Source organism: Macaca fascicularis, chromosome 6 (genome assembly GCF_037993035.2).
Source record: "Macaca fascicularis isolate 582-1 chromosome 6, T2T-MFA8v1.1".
NCBI classification, from domain to species: domain Eukaryota; kingdom Metazoa; phylum Chordata; class Mammalia; order Primates; family Cercopithecidae; genus Macaca; species Macaca fascicularis.
In genome coordinates, this window is record NC_088380.1 from 134,209,784 (window position 1) to 134,230,218 (window position 20,435).

At 39.2% G+C, this 20,435-nt stretch overlaps 2 protein-coding genes across 2 annotated transcripts in view; both read left to right on the plus strand.

Moving 5' to 3' along the window:
• The first annotated feature begins 5,647 nt into the window (after positions 1-5,647).
• Positions 5,648-15,185, plus strand: CTXN3 (cortexin 3). Its single transcript, XM_005557673.5, has 3 exons — positions 5,648-5,954; positions 9,886-9,992; positions 13,971-15,185. The coding sequence occupies exon 3, from the start codon at positions 14,070-14,072 to the stop codon at positions 14,313-14,315; it is 246 nt and encodes an 81-aa protein (XP_005557730.1). The 5' UTR covers positions 5,648-5,954; positions 9,886-9,992; positions 13,971-14,069; the 3' UTR covers positions 14,316-15,185.
• The window catches only part of CCDC192 (coiled-coil domain containing 192), a 309,467-nt gene continuing 294,679 nt past the window's right edge, over positions 5,648-20,435 (plus strand). The window contains exons 1-2 of the mRNA XM_065546710.1: positions 5,648-5,954; positions 9,886-9,992. The gene's annotated coding sequence lies outside the window, so the exon portion shown is untranslated. The remainder of the gene's footprint in view (positions 5,955-9,885; positions 9,993-20,435) is intronic.

The window sequence follows — 20,435 nt, forward strand, 5'->3', positions numbered from 1 at the left end:
GTTTTCTGAGCTCTGTCTCCATTCAACATTCCTCCATTCGCTTTCCCTCTCCCAGAAATAGACCAAGCTTCTCTCTGCCTCTTGTTCTATTCTGTTGTCTTCCTCCTATGGGCTTTATTCCAGTCATTCTTTACTACCACTTTAATGGAAGGAAACAAGGAGAGGGAGAAAGGAAGGGAAGAAGAGATGTATATATTTTGAATGGGAATTCCAGGCAGAGGTTCTTAATGCAGGGCATATACATTTTTCTAATGGCGGGTCCATGGATATAATCAGTTTTTCACAGAAGTCTGTGATATTCGAAAGGCTCTCTCCCCACACAGTTAAACTGCTTATTATGGCAAAATAATCAAAAAGGGGAAACAATCATTTAACTTTATAATTTTTCAAAGTGTGGACTTCATATGCCCTACATCATTAATCATGTAGGTTTCTTATTCCAAATACAGGTTCTTGGCCTTACTGAATTAAATTATCTGGGCCTACCTGCCCTCCCCTCCCCCATCTCCTGGCTAAATATGCATGCTTAACAAGCTCATAAGGTAATTTAATATTATATATAACAGAAATACAGGAGATTTATAATATTTACATACTTATTATACATAAATATGAAATATATATTATTTACAGGCAAAATTATAGATGATAGGCCTCCTATTAAAGTTTGGAAGAGATAGATAAAACCTTAATATCTGCCTATTTTAATCATATATTATATAACTGAAACTCTTGATGGCTCCCACTGAAATTTTGAAATATCTATAAAGTTAAATATTTTTGCAAGCAGCATTTAAGTACATCATCTATAAGATGTAGCATCGAGGGGGCTGAAATTTGCATTCAATGCCCATCTATCACAACTTCTGTTTATTACCACTTCCTCAAACTCCTGTCCACCATTCTACAAGTATAAATATCAGAAATGGAAATTGGGTTTTCATGATCTTTTTTAAACAAGCATTTTTTAACTGCTTCCTATGATTTTTTTCTCCTCTGGGTGTTTTCAAAATTGATTTATCAGTGGAAAGATTTTCAGTTCCAGAATTTTGTTAGGTATTAAAGTCGGGCTAACAGGTCAGTTATTCCCACGTACCTTCTATTTCATTTCCTCGATTATCCTAATGTTCTAAGCTGCTCAGTCTTCAAATTGTCCATGCAGTAGTTTCCTTTCTAAAATGTAGCTGTTGAACAGAGAAAGAACAGTTCCAAAATGACAGCATAAAAATATAGAGGAATGATTTGTATAAAACTCTAATTGGCACTTTGTATGACATTTTAAAGGCATTAAGTATTTCAGACCCATTAAGAACATTGTTATTATTGTACAAGTCACTTTAAAAGAATAAATTTACCCACCAGGCTGTTAAAGCCGAAGTATTTCCTTTGAACAGTGAATAATCTGTAGTGACATCCTTATACTTTTATACTGTAATTAGAATTAATAACTTAAATGTTGCAAATATTGCTTCTAAATAGAACTACTGCTGTGTATTTTGTGAAGTTGATCTTTCTTAGGGTTGGAGATCAGCTTTTTTGGCAGCGTGATTCATTTCCTGGCTATATACTTTATTGTTCTGACTTACACAGGAAAGGATGAACAAAATTTTGTAGGGCAATCTATAATCCTCACAAGTATTAAATTCTGTCAGTGTTTTTTTTTCTTGCGCATACATTTCCACTCCGTTGCGGCATTCTCATCTTCATTTTGAGGCTTCTCTATTCTAGATGTATCAGCTACTAATTGAGCATTTAGCGTAACACAGATATGATGTATACGGAAATGCATTCAAGAAAAGATCAAACCAGGAGGCTGCCTATCTGCAGTTGGACTTTAACCTGCTTGCTTTTAATAACTCTTAAATATAGATCCCAATGTATAGGCTTGGTGTGAATATCATTAAACCTTTCCCACTGTTCCCTTAAGCTTTGAATGTTCACTGATCTGTGAAGATAGCAAATGGATAAATAAACTTAGACCTGGCAAATCAGAGAGATTTTAGAAATAGAGCTAATCTTGACTTTTCTTTAATGCAAAGATTTATGTTGCCTGGTATATTTATTTTTTTAAAACAAGAAGACAGAAATTAAAATACCACACATAAACTGACTAGCACTATTTTTTTAATGAATTAAAAAGTGGTGGGGTTATTAACGTGTATCCTAGCCTGCTTGTCTTTCTACCTTCATTTCCCATTTGCTGGTAGTTGCATGAATTTTATTTGGCCTGAACCCCAGAGTACCAAAGAGAGGCAATGAAGAGAGAAGGCACCAAGGGAGAGGGACCCTAAGGGCTGAGATAATTGTTCCCGCCACTCACTTTAATCCACGTATTGTTTTTCTGAACCTTCCTTTTGGTGAGTGTTCAGCTATGTTCAGTGTTGCCAAAAAGCAAGGAAGATGAACGTTAAAAGGACTCTGGCTTGAGGCAACCAGAAGCCACTGGTGACCTTGTGAAATCAGGTCCTGTAGAAAGGTAAGGATACAGTTCAGATGTCTGCTGGGTGAGTCGTGAAGGGGGAGGTTGGGAAGGTTAGGAATTGGAATTTAGTGAAAGTGGGCCAGTCTGTCAAGAAGCTCAGCAACCATCGCTAGAAGTGGAGCTCCTCAGGGCCCTGTTTACCAAGGAACCTCCTAGAGTTGTTCAGTGCACAACCTGAACAAACAGAAGCCAGGACCTAGTATTCATATTGTTTATTCTTTGCAACACCTAACACAAAACATATCTGACATTGAGAGCTAATGAATGGTCCCTGGATAAGTGAAAGAAAGAACATACACAAAGGAGGGAAGAAAGGAGTTTTACGAAGAGTCTATTGATAAGAACCATGTTTATATTTTGAAGGTTATATAGAGTTTTTGTTCAATTTTATTTTGAGAATTAGGCAGAGTTAGAAAGAAACATAGTAATAATAATAATACAGCCTTGTACTAGCATGAAGACTGATGGCTTATAGAGTCTTTTTTTCATATTCATTATCTATTTCTTCATGGAAAAGTGCATCATAGGACATTTAGGAAATAATTGTAAATTAAAGAACATTGAAGGTGAGGCTTGAAATAAAAATGTAGAAGTTCTTAAAGTAGATTTCTAACTAATGTTAACTCATGATGTTGTGTAACTAAAGAGAAAGACTAAACTACACCCAGGAGTGGCCCTGGATCAGAATGGGTAAGTAGAAGCACAGCATATATAGCCATTTATACATCATAAAATCATCCTGTTTCACCACAATTCCATGTGTATCTGAGCTGTGTACAGCTCGATGTAGTATTCTAGGCTTCCTATTTAAAGTTGCACCAGAGAGCAGAAATTTTAAGAATTCCGAGAAGAGATATATAGATTATTAAAGACGAAAGAAATAGGATCTATTATAAAATGTTCAAATGGAACTTTGGTAGACCCTTATTCATTGTGTTAGAATTCATGATGATTCACATAATATAGCTGCATAAGGGGAAGGGCTGATTTTAATAATTTCAATTGTAATTATCTTTAAGAAGAGAGATTTGCGTCCTTTGTAGGGACATGGATGCAGCTGGAAACCATCATTCTTAGCAAACTATCACAAGAACAGAAAACCAAACACCGCATGTTCTCACTCATAGGTGGGAACTGAACAATAAGATCACTTGGACTCAGGAAGGGGAACATCACACACAGGGGCCTATCATGGGGAGGGGGGAGGGGGGAGGGATTGCATTGGGAGTTATACCTGATGTAAATGATGAGTTGATGGGTGCAGCACACCAACATGGCACAAGTATACATATGTAACAAACCTGCACGTTATGCACATGTACCCTACAACTTAAAGTATAATAATAATAAATAAATTAAAAAAAAAAAAAAGAAGAGAGATTTAAATTTGGCTCCAAGCATAACACCAGATCTTCATCAAATACTCTTTGGTTTATCTAGTTCGGCCTCCCTGAAGGAAAAGGGCATTCTAACAAAATTTTGGAGTGGTTAGTGCCTGACTTTTTGCAGCAAGGACAGAATGAAAAGAAACGTACCAACCCATTCAAACTAAGTAAGCAGTGGAGGAGTTCATTTAAACAGGGGTTGTCAGAGGAAGTCATGGAATCTACTTCCCTGGAGAGTTTTTAAAATAGGCAAGGCACTCATCTTTCTGGGATGATTTCAGCCTGCAGAGTAGCTAAAGGACAGCCACAGGCCCTCTCAGGTTCCCTTCTACCTCTACAAGTCTGTAGGCTAAAACAATATCCCAGAAGGCCTCTTTGGCAGGGCAAGCTACAGTCACCCAGGCTCATGTCTATCTATGATATTTTCTCACTGCATGGAATGATAAGTATAGGAAGGAGGGTGGGGTCGGAAAGATTCCTCAACCACACTCTGTTGGCATTGCCAAGACAGGCATTCCCTCTGCCAGCATTGGCTGAATGCAAGAGGGATGCCAGTTAGTACAGGATGATCAGGCTCGGTTGGATTTCATGTGTCCCATTGTCTTACGGTGTGTGGTATGTGTGTGTCTGAAAATAGGATAAGTAAAATGAATTAGAAAGAAAATTCAGTTAAAAATTAGGAAAACAAATGGGGAAAGAACCTGCATATTCTCTTGAGGTTAGACTCTAACATCAAGCATTCGATCCTAACATTTAGCATTTGATTTGAAAGGTTCCTTTTGGGTCCGAGGCCTATCCTATCCAGGATTGTGGTCTGTCGTGAGCAGATGGGGTTTCCCTCTTAGAAAATGAGCTTGGTTCCAGTTTCCTAGAGCCTTTGGGTAATGGCCGGTTGCTCACAAGAGCTGAGGAGACAGCGTAGCTGACAGGCACAGTCAGAGGCAGCTTTAAATATCACGCACCCTATCATTTGATGGGTGGGAGTGTTGTCGCTCACTGTGCTTGCACTTCAACAAAGAAAGTGGTGGGTTGCTAGAAAACAAGGTTGCTCCGTCTTAAGCATTATGCTGAATTCTTTTTAGAGAAGTGGGTTTTTAATGAAGAATTTTAGCCAAAAATATTTTCCAAATTTATTTAGAAAATTTATTTATCCAAGGAAAGTAATTTAAGCATTGTAGCAGGTAACTAGAATCTGTAGAATGAGAACAACTTTCTCTAACAAAAATCAATCTTCTTTATTCATCAAGTGGTCTCAGGTGCCCTGTGTGGGGTGGGGGCTTTGCTAATGCCACAGTTACGCAGGCTGCTCAGAGAGACACTGGACCTGGCAACCTACTGCCCAGCTAATTTACAACCAGGTGACAGGTGGTGAAACCATGATTTTGTTCTTTTTAAATGGTTCTTTCCTTCCCATAAGTGCTGCTTTTTGGAAAGGTCACTTTCGTTTTCTTTAGGAAAATGAGCTTTTTCTTTCTCTCCCAAATGCTAATTTGATGCCCTTCTCCAGAAGTCTTCCTATTAATTGAGTTGGCCTGAAGGTCATCAACTATAATCAATATGAAGGGTTGCTGCGAGGTGCTAATTGACACTCCCAAAGAGGAATAGTGTCAACAATCAATAAAGAGGACAGAGCACTGGTAGATTTATGGCTTTGATTTTGAAAAGGTATGGGAATGCCCAGTGATGTTTTCCTCCCCCCCGGTACTCCTTTTGAATGTTAATGCTTTCTTGAAGATGATTTCAGACACACTGCTAGGATACTGCCTCTACTCACTGAAGCAGAATCCTCTGAAGAGTTGCTGAGGCAGAACTGAAATCATGGCTCACCTCAAAGAAGCAGCAGTATTGGCCGTTAACGATGCCTCATACAGAAAGACGGTGCACCTTTAACTCGGGGTTTTAATGGGAAGTTTCTAAGCCTGAAACAACAGCTTTAGACCTGGGGTGTGCCATCAACTGCCTTGCAGCTACCACTGTCTACTGCTTTCACACAGCGTGGTCGGGAAGAATGGAAACTAAAGAGGCTCGTAACTACCTGTAACTGTTCCACCAGGACATGGATCAAGTGTTTGTTCAGCCAGAGCCAGGTACTTGACCCAACCTGTATCTTTGACGGGCTAACTAAATGCTTTTCTCTAACTTTACAATTGATGCATGAGCAATCATCGCATACATGCCTTTCGGATCATAGTTCTGAATTTAGATAAGTCTAATTAAACAGTTGCCAGATAAAGTTGAGAAGAGAGGGGGTAAAATGTAATGATGCCTTTATTTTTAAAGCATGGTTAAGTTTATAATGTTATTGATACTGGATGAAGAAGTAGTAAAACAGGCTTTTTTTTCTTTCCTAAGCTGCAGTAATTTATTTCTGAAAGCTGTTTGCCCATTATCATATTTTTTTTTCAGTCACCTAAAACGTCCAACCTTCCAAAATGTAACGAGGATGTTCTGATTTGTTTACAAAGGATCACAACTCAACCACTCTTATTGATAGCATTGACTGTCCTTGGCTGATAAGCTGTGTGCAGCACTAGCCTTTTGAGGTATCAGCAAGTAGCTGTTTTCACTATGAAACACACAAAGAAAGACAAAGAAAGCCAAGTGAAACAGTAGGGCTTATGATTTGAAGTTAAAAGTTCCAGTTTGCTAAGGGTGCCTTCTGACACCACTGGTTCCTGACTGAGCACCCTCATGGTATTTTCTGATGTTCTCAGCTAGGCAGCAGCCTTGCCCTGCAGTCTCTTAAAAATTCCTCAAGCAGATATTAGGAGGAAGATGAAGATGGAGAAGAAGTAAAGCTGAGATTGGGGCTGAGGCTGAAGAGAAAGGTCTCCTGTTGACCCAGAGCTTACAAGCAGCAGCGAGTTGAGAATAACAGGGTCCACTCCCAGCCCAAGCAGACGTGTCTGCAGGCTGACTTTGCAGGAACAAGCAGAGAACAGACTTCCAGTGCAGCAGTGGGGGCTGGCAACAGTTCTGAAACTGCCTGTTGACATTTGTAGCTGAAGACATCCTCATGTTTATAAAATCATTGTTCGTAGGCTTTCCCCTAGTAGACTTGAGTCTATGTTTTGAGAGTATAAAATAATATTTACCCTTAGTTGTCCTGTGAATTTTGAAGCATCAGGGCTATTGAATTGGAACAGGAGGACTGTTCTTGGAAAAAAAAAAAACCGTATAGACATTGTCGTGTGTTTATATGAGCCAAAAACAAGGGGAGTGGGAGGATTTAAAATCTATGAAACACCTAGAAAGAGCCAGGAAATCTTTACCTGAAGTTCTTTGCTGGTAAACAAGAGGGCCATGAATTATTTGAATTTATATGAAATATTTTATATCTTTGTGTGTATATCCTGTATTTACTGTTCACTAGAATAACACACAGAATTTCTAAAAGATTTGTAGGGGAATAATATTTGCTTATGTGGTGATTCCGTTGCTTAGATAATGAGGTGGCTTATGCAGATGGCTCACAATTGTGGTGGAGATGGATAACAGGATCATTTGGGAGATTTACACATCTAGGGTGGGTGAGTGGGTTGGAGAATGAAATGTACTTTGAGAGACTACAGTTATACAAACAGGAATGCAGCCCAGGCTTCCTTTAGTGCTAAAAGTAGAGAGGGATTCTATTTAGGCTCAGTATCAGGATGTGTATTACTTGAATCATTCAAAGCCATGTTAACATTTCCACAGTTAACTTCAGAACTGTTGCAGAATAATGCAGCATTTTGAGTAAGTTTGTCTCTGCCAGTCACTGCAAATTCAGTCCTGCCTAGCTAGGCAATTCCATTCCTGTTAAAGTCTACAGATTGGTCTCGCTAGTCTGCCAGATAAATATAAATAAGGTTCATAGTATATCTTTGTAGGATAAAGTGTCCTGTCCATCACATGTGAATGGAAACTGGACAAGCCCATGGGTGTCCTTGCTCAATGGATGGGCTGTTTTGACACCTACTTTTGAAACCATGTCAAGTCACATAACTAGGTTTCTGACCCAGAAGTTTTAAAAATTAGGTACCTCAATTACATGGTTTAGGAGTACTTAAAATACAGACAGCATTGCTTCACTGTGCCCTACAGGCCATTAACACCTGAGGGACAACACCTTCAGTTCATTCCAACATGCCAGTGAAAAACTTGGGATCTAACATCCTTTGGCGGTGGGATTGTGGGTGTGGGGGGCGCTACCTGTTTGGTAACTGATTTTTATAATTCTTAGCAGTTTATTTATAATTTTCATACCTTAGTGTGCTTGATCACATAATAGAAATGAAAAATATTTATCATTTTGCACAAAAATGGTGTAAAGAGAAAACACTCATTCATCCCCACCTATTTATCAAACCCCCACTATGTGCCAGGCAGGACTACACAGGTACTGTAACTATTAATATGATCACTGCACCCTACTGCAAAAGGGTGGGCTCTTGAGTTGATGACATGTAGAATCAAGTCCTTGTGTGTGGCTCCACAGAACAAGGTGTCCAATGCACTTAAGTAATTCTGTTTCTGTCACTAAAAAAAGAAAGAAAGAAAGAAAAGAAACATATCATTGCTTTAAGATAATTTTCTTAAGAGAAAGTATTTTTTCCTTACTGTGAAATTGTATAATGAGATGCGAATGAAATAAAATGTCCAAGGGATCCAAGTCTGAGAAGGGTACATGTTGACATTAATAGTTTTCGTGTAAGACATTTGGATTCAGGATATTTTAAATGGCTGCCCTTCCCCACCAAAAAGTAGATTAGGTAAGAAAAAATTGACTTCTTAAATAAAAGGGTAACTGTCTATCTCTGGCTGATTTTTATATTTCAGATCCACCCATCAACACGGAGGCCAAGGAAAATTTAAAGAGCCAAATAACTATGGCTCTTCAAATGACAAGATCTGTGGTTTTAACGTGTCATTGTGACTTGAACTAGCTGTGATTCTTTCAAATAAGACTCACTTCAAATGTGATGGTCTAGCACCTCAGTCTGGCTGGATGACTTGTGCTTTTGTTTTTCCTCTCTGCATCAGTTAGTTGGCGCCTTGGATTTTGAATTCAGTTCCCTGGACTATAAGGGGTTGAAGATTTGATTTAACCTATATTTAAAAAGGCAGTGATCCCAGAACAGCAAATAATTCCTCAAGGAGCTTATTGTATAATAAGGTGGAGATAAACACCGTCAAGACTTGCACTGTAATCAGTGCTGCCGCAGAGTACTGGTGATGTCTCTGGAGATGGAGTGGAAAACACCCCATCCTTAGTGAAGGCAGACAAAGAAGGCCCCACTGAGAAGGGGGTATTTGGTGTGAACCCTAAGGGAGGGAGAGATGGAAAGAAGGAGAGGAAAGATGCTTGCCTCATTATGCTTGCCTCCTCTCTTTCTCTCCACAGATGGAAAGAAGGAGAGGAGGCAAGTATTACGAGGTAGGAAACCTGGAGGCATTCAGGGCACAGCAGGTATTGGATCAAGCTGAAAAATAGACAAAGTGAGGACATTCTCCACAGGTGTCCAACACTCAGTTACATGGAGGTTCATTCTGATCGACACATCGGCCATTTTACTGAGAACTAAATGTGATTTGGTGTTGGCTCCTTCCTAAACTTATAAAAATAAAACTCCGATCTTAAAAATTCCATTGTCAGCGTAGGTCCTAATTTGTGGTCCAGAAAACATCTGGGCATCAGGCCCACAAGGGGGTTAATGGGCCGTGGACACTGGGGTGCAAAGGTTTTCTGAGGGAAGAAGTGGTGAGGTCTGGGCTTAGAAAGATGAATCAAGATGCAGTGTGTAGGAAGTATGGGCAAGGGAAGAGGAAAGCCACTTTGAAAATAACTCAAACTAAAGCGAGCGGCTGAGAGTGCGAATGACCGTGGCTGTAACGACTGTGCTCACTGGACTTCATAAGTCATTACGGTTGTCTTCTGTTTTTGTCAATATCACAAGGGAGCTTGACTCGAGCAAAGGAATGTATTATATGACTTTTGAAAAGGGTATCTTTTAATTAAGGTTTTCTTTAATTTTTCAGTATTAAAATTAGGCTTTATTTCCTGAGCACCCACAAATGGACCTGACAAAGGGAAGACACAGATGTACTGTGTGATGGGGAACGTCTGTCAGGATTAAAAAACGGCCGTGAGTAACTGTGGTCCTTCTTTATACTTAAAATAGCTGCCATGTGTTATTATGAAGATTTCTGATGGTAGTGTCAAAATCCTTTGAAATAATAGACTTACACAGATTTCCCTGGTCATCTAAAAGACAGATGTCATTATTCAGTGAAAAGCAACCTTGCACATTTTCTAAGAATCATTTTTACCAAAAAGGGACATTTTACTGCAAGACAGTCATTTAAAAAATTTACATGTCCTGAGATATTTTTGTATTGTGGTAGCAAAATGACTACATTTATTTCTTTTTCTCCACCTTATAATAGCTGATGCGTCCTTCAACTTATACATGCTGTTGGAGCTTTCTATATTGGTAAATTATTGATTAGCTGATTGCAGGTTTAAAATCAAGCAGACTCTTCCGGGGGTTTCAATCAGTCCTGGGAAAAATTGTGAAATAGTCAGCACTGGTTTCTGGATCTCTTTATCCCTTTAGCAACCATCTCCTGATTGTCTCTACCCACCATCCCTCATCCCTCCTCCAAGGCTCTCCAGTGGGCCCCCTGCTCACACCACCATGCCTGTCTTCCTGTCCTGTCCAGGAGTCCCTCATTCCCAACAAGGTCTTCCTTCAATCGCCTTTCTACTTACCACATTTCCCCCTCCTTCAGGCGGGAACAGTCCTCACAAATTCCTGCTAGCACATTAATGTGCCACTTTCCTAGGTAAAATATTGCAATTTAATAGGAGACGTTGACACTTTGACTAAAAGCAGTTATTTTTATAGGAACTTAGGCACCACAGTGTGCTGGGGGATGAGAGGTTTACAACTCTAAATGTGCTACAGAGTTTAAAAAATTCTTTGACCTCTATTTGCTCATAATTTGGTATATTAGGAAGGGTTTGGTGATGAAGACGTTGGAGAATACACATAGTTATATTTTAGGAGGCTTCTCAATGCAAAGAGGGCTAACCCTTCCTTTGTACCTTGCCTTTTAATCAGTAGAGGATGGTAAAACTTCAAAATAAAACTGATTTTAAAAATCATTCTAATACTTGGCATCCTCATGCAGAATCTGAGTCCCAGAGTCATTCCCAGGGTGGTTGAAGAGGCAGATCTGGCAGATAATCTGAATCAGGATGAATAAGTTATTTGCTGGAATTTCTGGAATGGTTGCCTGTCACTGCAGCCCCCAAATGAATGGTTTGCTCTCTCTAAATCCTGAGTTGTGGGTGAAGCCTAGAAAGTATGACAGTTGATCCAGGAGAGAAGGATCTGGCATTTGCCCTGTATGGAAGAGAAGGCTGGGGAAGACTGCTCCTGGGCTCACAATGTTGCTCATCAAGTGGAGACCCCTGGTGGGAAGGGAGGGACTGAGCAAAAGTATCGTGGTACTAGTCAGCCTGCTTGTGCAGAGGAGGTCATTCTCAAGGACTCCAAAGGTTCTCTATCTAGTTCTTGCCTGATTTTTTGGATTTCACAGATCCAGAAATCCTTATGTCAATTTATACCATTAATGGTCTTTTTTTTCTTATATTTCCTTCTTGGGTTATGTGGTGTTTTCCTAAAGAACTTTCTGAAAATGGCCGGGCGTAGTGGCTCATGCCTGTAATCCCAGCACTTTGGGAGGCTGAGGCGGGCAGATCACCTGAGGTTGGGAGTTCAAGACCAGCCTGACCAGCATGGAAAAATCCCGGCCTACTAAAAATACAAAATTAGCCGGGCATGGTGGCACATGCCTGTAATCCCAGCTACTCAGGAGGCTGAGGCAGGAGAATCATTTGAACCTGGGAGGCGGAGGTTGCGGTGAGCCGAGATCGCACCATTGCACTCCAGCTTGGGCAACAAGAGCAAAACTCCATCTCAAAAAAAAAAAAAAAAAAAAAGAACTTCCTGTCTCAGCTCTGTTGAGAATGGGCAAAGAACAGGACTCTGGCCTCATTTGGGTTGGAGGGAAAAGGACATGGAATGAGATTCTGATAATCCAGCAAAGAGAGCAGGGATCACAGTGAGAGGATCCTCAGTAGGATATGAAAAAGCAGAAGGAGCAGGTCAGGGATGGCCTCAGCATCTGCTCCTCTGTCATCAGTGGGCTTTTCTTTGGCCCAGTCCTTGGATAATTTTATGTTTCATACGATTAAGTATAGTTTGAATCTTTTTGGTGGACACAGGAGGCCCTGTCTGATATGCTGAGGAGACCTGCATTGGAGGCTCTGGCCTCCCTTTCTACCACTCCTTTCCTGGCCCACAAGGAATTAATACCCAAGGCTGGGAGGGTGCTTAGAAACAAGCAAACCAAAACAAAAGCCAGTGCATTAACATCCTCTAAATTCCTAAAGAGCTTATTTATTTAAAATGCAGTCAAATTTTTATCCCAATCTTACTTCAAAACAAACATGAATTATAAATGAGTTTTGCAACTGTTCTAGCCTTTAAAAAAATTCAAAGTGATAGAGCTGCAAAAATGATGCATTACCCAACTGGTAACTCCTTCCTCCCAGATCCTGGCTGAGATCCCCCTTATAAACTGTTTTTTAAACTGTGATTTTATAGACTTTGAAGTGTCAATATAATGCAGACTGTTATACTATGATTACTAATGCTGTACTTGAAGGCAATGATTATAAGTTAACTGAAGAAACATTGTATTGATACTTTAGGTCACATATTCTATTTTTATTTGGTTGTTTATTTTCATTGAACAAAATTTATTTTGTGTCCTTGTTAATTTCCATAGTTAGTTACTGTGCTGTGTAATTTTTATTATAAACAAATTCATAATAAATGTTATTTAATTTTCTATACAGTAGTGTCTAATGTATATACTTTTGTTTACAGTGTGATTTAAGTAGATTTACTTCAGTATCTGAAGCTTTTAATGACCTCTGTGTATACTTGTCATGTATATACTTGTATATTTCTATGGTAATATATACTTGTATATTTATACAGTAATATCTATATATCTAAGTTTTTCCACCAGTAAAATTAAAATAGTGTGTTAGCTTGTCCTTTTCCTTCTCTTCCTCTGTACCAAATAGTCTTAAATGGTAGGAAACCACTGTAAGGAAAACTATCCTTTTGAAAATATGCGTCGATCAATTCCTTTCTCTTGGCTTAATTCTCTAGGTGCTTCCAAGGGTCAAGTATTGAACCTGGTCTTTGTTTTCTGAGGCAAAAAGAAAAAGCAACAGTAACTTGATGGTTTGGGAGTCTGAGATACCTCCGTTCTCCCTTGGCTCAGGCAGTAGAAAGGAAAGGAGAAGCAGCATAGCTCCCTTAGTTGTATCTTAGACGAAGCAACACTTGGCTTTGTTTGTTTTTCTTTTTTTTTGTATACTTTTCAAAGGGTTTTCACAGCTCTTCATCCTGATTACAGCACCATGAAAGATGCAGGCATTTCTACTTGCATTTTTACAGCTTAGTGACCTCTCCAAGGTCCCACACTTATTTTACAGTAGAGTGGAGGCCAGAGCCCAGAACCTGACGCTCCTGGAGAAGGTTTCTATTTTAGCCACCTTTTCTAGCCTCAGTTTCCTTGCACTGGGGCTACAGAGATCCCTGCTTTCATGAAGCTCGCAGTAAAGTGGCTAACGTGTGTCAGTTTAGCCACGGTGCTGGCTGAGGCTCGCTCAATGGTGCTATCATAAGAACAACGTGAGAGTAATATTAGTGGAGCGGAGCTGAAGGAGACTTGGCAGGGGAGGCTGGGTTCGGATGTCAAGTCGACAGCACACCCTGAGGTCAATATTACTGTGCACATTTCTTATCTTCTATATTATAGTTGTATTCCCTGCCCATCCCTCCTGGCCCCAGGTGGCTCTTCTGAGAACAATCTGGTAATTTCATGCAAGAGTAAAATATCTCTCCCCAGAATTGAGTATCTCTGGTGAAAAAGAAAGCTGGTTTACAGATTTCTTTTTCTCTCTAAAAAATAGGACTGTGAACCTAAAAAATAAGGCTATTTTATAGGTATTCCCTTCCCTTCCTTTTTCCCTGCAGATAACTCAGCCTCTCCAGAGTGCAGCCACCATGACCTCTGCAGATTGATGATGGAAAAAAAGGAAACCAGGACATCCTGTGCTCTGGCTTCCCTGGACCATGGATGGAGGACAGCCCATCCCTTCATCCCTAGTGCCCCTTGGGAACATATCAGCAGATTCTAGCATGTCCCTGGAGCAGAAAACGACATTTGTTTTTGTGATTTTGTTGTTTATCTTTTTGGGCATTCTCATTGTCCGGTGCTTCCGGATTCTTTTGGATCCATATCGAAGCATGCCAACGTCTACCTGGGCTGATGGACTTGAAGGCCTGGAGAAAGGGCAGTTCGATCATGCCCTTGCTTAGAAGGGATGGCGCGGGATCTCCTCCTGAGGAGATGAAGTGCTTGGTGTCTTGGCGAGGATTCCCTTTATGTAGTGTTCTCAACACATCAAATTTAAACAATATTTGGTCCCAGGACCATAATCCATTATTCTATAAATATGCAGTTGGATTAAAGGCATTTGAGGATGTTGGAAATGGACATTTATATAACTAACCCAACATAAGAAGGTTTAAATTTTTATGTTTGCTCAATGAATGAATACTCTTAAACTTGTGTGATTGTGAAACCAAGAGCATCAATACTGACATAGATTTGCCATCAAACAAACACCACCTGATCTGACTAACGTATAAAAGACTAGAAAGGATCTCATATGAATCTGGTGACAAGATCAGGAAGAGATTTCCTAGCTCTAATTATGTCTATATTTCTTTTATTTCATGCGCATCTATCTGGGTCCTGAGCAGAATGAGGAAGATTGCGCTGAATGGACCCAAAGTAGTTCCTTGTTTTCTCCTAAAGCAGGGAGCATTGGGAAGCAATGGCAAAGCTTAAGAGATGGTTCTGTCCTTGGTAAATGTGAGTGAGTGAGAATTGTGTTTTGTTTTTCAAGTAAAATTTAATTCAAAGGCTACAGAGTTTTAAAAACTATTTACCAAGCCAACTACATTATATATATTCATATTAATAACATGTGTAGAGGTAGCTATACATTACTTGAATTTACTCTTTACACAAATGATTTAAATAATAGGCTGCAAGTGCAGCTTCAAGTTTTTTTTTTTAATGAAAAGTTAATTGTTTAGAGGAGAAGACTTTTATAGTCTTCAGAGGAATGTGTATTTATGATTGTATATAGTCACCAAATAAAACTTTTCAAGAAACAGAAATGCTTCCTCTCTTATTTCACCAGAACTAATGCACTGAGGGTGCTACCTGGTACTGAGTGCCGAGGCTTAACATTTTTCCAAGAGAGGAGAAAAGCGCTAACAGCATGAAAGGTCATCTAATTCATCCCTCTCCCATTTCAAGAAGAGCGCCTATAAATTGTCCTGCACAGATAAAACTGATAGTTTTTAAGACCACCAAAAAGGGAGATGTGAATACCTCTTATTTCGACTTTTATTGGAAGGAAAAACTTGTATCTAAACCAACTCTGCAGATAACTCAGCCTAAACCAACCCTGTTAGGCTGTATTTATAATCTCTGTCTTCTAATTTTCTCCTCAGCTAGTCATTACCTTTTTTAATTAAAAAAAGCACACTTCTTTAACCTATTAATTGTAAGATTTTCTTTTTTTTTTTCAAAGGTACTGTGTCGTGTATGTCCTCATTAATTTTTTTCATATTTTTGTTAGAGTCTGTTCAAACCCACTCATGTATTTATGGAGCTCCTGCTTTGAGCCTGGAATTGCTAGCTCCAGAGAGAGAGAAAACAGAAAGGGCCAGTTCTTAATGTTGAATACTTTTCTACCTTGTTGGATGGAGAATACATTTAAAAAGGCATATGACTGAATCATTGTTCAAATGACTAACATGGACTTGATGGTTCCCAAATCATCAGAATCAACTGGGAAGCTTAATATGTGTGCTAATTTGTATTATTTTTTTACATTCTATTTTTATTTTTATTTTTTTAAGAGATGTATTTTTTTTTTACATTCTATTTTTATTTTTATTTTTTTAAGAGATGGGATCTTGCTCTTTCGCCCACTGGAGTGCAGTGGCACAATAGCTAATTTTCATTATAAAAGTTGTACATCATCATGGCAAAAAATTTATTATACAATATGGAAAAATATAAACAGCACTAGTCAAAATTCTACCAGCTTGGGTCACCCTAACTCCTAACTCCAATTTTTCCTGGGGAGTTTATTGACAGTGGACATTATTACAGCGTTTCATCCCTAGGGGTTGATTCTGTAGAGTTGGGTTAGTGAACAAATGCTCCAAGAGATAAAACATGAGGAAATATGAATGTAGCCAAAATAATTAAAGAAATGTCCAGGAGACCATGGATCAGGTATAATTGTGCATGTTTAAGTGCTTGGCATAAAGTTTAATGCAATGTAAGTTATTATTATGAAATAAAATAAATCTTGACCTATGATGGAGGTAGTTGATGGAGGTAGTTTAGACATGTGTAAAGGAAAGGAAGAGGGAAAACCATAGAATAAGGAAACAGAGGTATGGGTGTGGGGCTCAAGGCAGGAGTGCAGCCTGGCTGGAGTAGAGAGTTGGAGAGGTAGCTGGAGCTCCTACGGGAAGGACAAAGGCAGAGCTAGACCTCAGAGGGTCCTAAACAGAAAAATCACGGGTGGGAGTCACCGTAGATTCACGAGGAAAAAATGACCTAAGGAGTGGTGTGTCAGTTCCAGCTTCCGTGCCCTTCCTCAGGGCAACACTAGGATCCATTTCTATAATGGGAACACGCTGAAATAGCCACCTGCTCCCTAAGAGGACTTTGAGCACAGGCATTGCCCACAAGTGCCACAGGGCCTCCCAAAGCCTGCCCTTCTTTCACTCCTCCCTTTATTTCCGACTCTATTTTTGTTTTCCCTTCTTAGATTACTGCTCCTTGTTCAACCTCCCTTCACTGGCTCTCCTGCCTCCTCCCTTGTCCAGAGCAAGAGTACCATCACAAGTGAAAAAAAGCTTTGGGCTATTCACAGTAAATTGATCCCCCCAAAAGAAGTGCTAACTCTCTGTTTTAATTACTCCGGGCTTCTTGGAGTGAACAACTGATTCTCAAAAGGTCACATAAGCTCTCTCTTTCCTGGCTTTCTGGCTAAAGGAGTTACAGTGCAGCACTTTGCCTATCTCACAAGATATTTATAACGAGTGCAGCTGGCCTTTATGAAGTATATCTGCATCCCAGGATGGGGGAAAGAAACCCTGGACTTCCCCAAGGTCACTCTCTAGAATAGACCTGTCTTTTGATTCAGAAAAATGCGCAACCTCATTCTTAGCCTGAGCTCGAAATCACAACCCTGTATTTTATTCCCCCAGGGATCCCAAGTTCTAGATCAACATTTCTCCCTCCAAGAGACCTTTTAAAATACTTTAAACACTGCGTAAAAGCAAGTTTAACTTGGGTGTGAAGGAGCCTAACTTGACCCTGCTGTTAAATTAATAAACATTAATAAACATTTCAAGACAGGCAATTCTTTTGCTATTTTTAAGGGTTAAGGCTGAGGAAAAATAAACAATTTTGAGAGGCAAAACTTAGAGAGAGCAGATGTTTATGTATGCAGAAAAAATATGTATTCAAGTTCCTTTTATATTGGATTCATTGCAGTGTTTTACTGAAACACTGAAGCTTTTTTTAATGTGAACATATTGATAAATTTGGTACAATGAGAAATTTCACTTGTTCACTATAAATTACTTTTTTAAAAAAACCTTATAGTTTCAAGATGTCAACTTTCAGAATTGACATGTAAAATATATTGAAACATGGTTATTTTCAATAAATAGTCTAAGCCCAAAAACATTGAATAAAACCTAAGATATGATTTGTGAGATGTTTGTCGACCAAGAAAAATTATGTAAGATGTGTATCTCAGTTATTGATTAATCAAAAAGTTGTAGAGTTGAGCCGTGATCTCCAGAAAGTACCCAAATGACTATACGTGTGTATGCAATCCAGGATCCAACTGGCCTACTCCAGAAGAGATTTTGTTTTGTTTTGTTTTGTTTTGAGATGGAAAAGGAGAACCCTCTAAACTTTGTACTTCCCGTTTCTAACAAGAATAAATGAATTATTTTCAGAGAGGGGTGTGCTCTGAGGACATGAGGCCTCCCCATATGGCATCTTGCTCTGGTCAGGTGAACCAAGCCCAGTACTTTAGCCAGTCTTTAGTCCTTTCCAAGGTCATGTTTTTATAATAAAGTTCCCAGCTGCATTTAGTACAGTGGAAATTTTGCCTTCAGTTTCCTGCTATAAACTATACTCATGTCTTTTTCTAAAGCACCTCAAGATCATCTGAGATCCCTCCATCCCACAGCCTTTCTCAATATCCTGATTGATGTTTCTCTACTTTCTGTGCTTCAGAGTAAGAGAAATTCCCTTTAAACTATCTTTTCAAAGAGATTTCCACCCTTATTCTCTTCTAGGCCCTATGACCAGCCCCAGAGCACCAAACTTATGCCAGCTTTTAAGAAAGAGGCTCTTCCTGGGTTCTTTGGAGTTTGAAAAGCTGGAAAGAGACATTGCTGTCATCTATTTCAACCTCCTCATTTTACACACAAAGAAACAGAGAAGCAGAGAGGTCATATGGTATGACCATGGCCACTTCTCCACCCACTGGTTGTAGCTGTAGCAACTTACATATGTGGTGTGCAAATGGGTTCAAACAGAAGAGCCAGTTGATAAAACCATAAATAAAAATATCCATTTGTTAATTGACATGAAAGTTATAATAATCTTAAATAGTCTCTTTTGGCAGGGATGAGGGAAGACATATTTTGTTTCTGAAAAAAGTCCTATGGATGTTGTATTTTCTTTTGCAATATTCTGAAGCTTCAGTTTAAGTGTCCAGGCAACGAGAAGTATTTCCAGTTAGATTGTAGAGAATGCCTTAACAAAAATTCTGTTTCTCAAAACACAGGATAATCAATCTAGGAAAAAGAATCAAAGTTAGTTTCTTTTTTTGTTTTTCTTTTTTAAAAATTTCCAAGTAGATTATTGAGCTGTTTTTCTTAGCTAAAGAAGCTTGACAAGGGATATTACAACATAAGTTTATAAAGGCTCTGGATACTGCTCTGTCTATGGCTTATCAAAGAGTTATCTGGATCCTCTTGGGACACAGATATGACTTCAGAAAATATACAATTAAGTATTTCAAGTTTGAAAGTATACTTTATCCTTTTCTGTTCTGCCTTTTTTCCTAGTTACTTCACTTCTTTTTCTCCCTCTACTTTCTGATAACTGGAGTGCTGGAAGAAGTTTGATATAACCACTACATTCAGTGATTCTCTGGTATATTAATATTTTCCTCAATAGTCAACAACAAGTGGCTGCCTAGTTTCTTCCTTAATATGTCTAAGGTCTTAAAGTGACCATCCCATTTTTAGCTTGTTCTGTTGTTTATAAAATATCTCTTTATCAATCCCAAATTTGTCTTTCTGTAATTTTTGCCAGTTGAGTCTTGTTTTGTCTTCTGGAGTGACAGAGATTTCTAATACTCGTTAACATGCCAACTCTCAAAATATAGTTATTGTTGAAAGTCACACTCCATGGATCATTGCTGTTTCTGCATGTTTTTCCGGCAGAGGCACTGACAACGTTTTGTTCTTTTCAAAGAGATTTGTTTAGAGATAGTATCTCCCTTTTCCTAAAATTGGCTGGGCAGGTTTGCTTGCAGCCCATTATGAAAGACTGGGTTTTCCTAAGCTCAGAGTTCCCCTCCTGTAATGCAGCCCATTGTGTGCGCAAGCACCATCTGGCTTTTTTTGTGTTGCCCTGTGGGAACTGGAGCTTAAGGAATTGGCACAGGAAAATGCTGATACTCAGTGTTGTGATTACTATAAATGATAAACTGTCCTTTGTCTCTGACCCAGAGGTCTTGTGTCTTCTGCCAGCATCCATGAAACTGTGGCAAACTAGTTATCCGGCAAGTAGGGTAAAATCTCAGATCCTTCATTGTTTTTGACAGTTATCATATTCCCCCAGGATAAACAATTCCAGCTCCTTCAACCACCCTATATAATTTTCACATGCTTTGAATTATCTCTTATTCTTATCAAAAATTCTGGATGCTCTTCAGTTTGACCATCTCCTTGGTACCTAGAAAGGAAAATAATAGTTCATAGGTGGTCTGACTAAAATGAGGGGAATCAAATGATCACTTACTTTGTTTTGAAAACCGCATGACTTTTTATACCTGACTCCCTCATTATCATATTCCTTGCAGTCTCCATCTTTGTATCACCTGTAAATTGGCCCAGCAAGCCTTCTATTTATTTATTCACATTAATGATAAAATTTTGAACAGATCTGAGCCAGGAGAGAGAGAGTCCTGGGCCTTGCCACAGAGATCTCAGGGCACATAAGAAGTCAGTTGGCAGCAGTAACTGTCAGCAACTGCTCCCGTGGAAAGCTCCATGGAGGTGTTCCATGGAGATGTTCAGGGAGGGCGA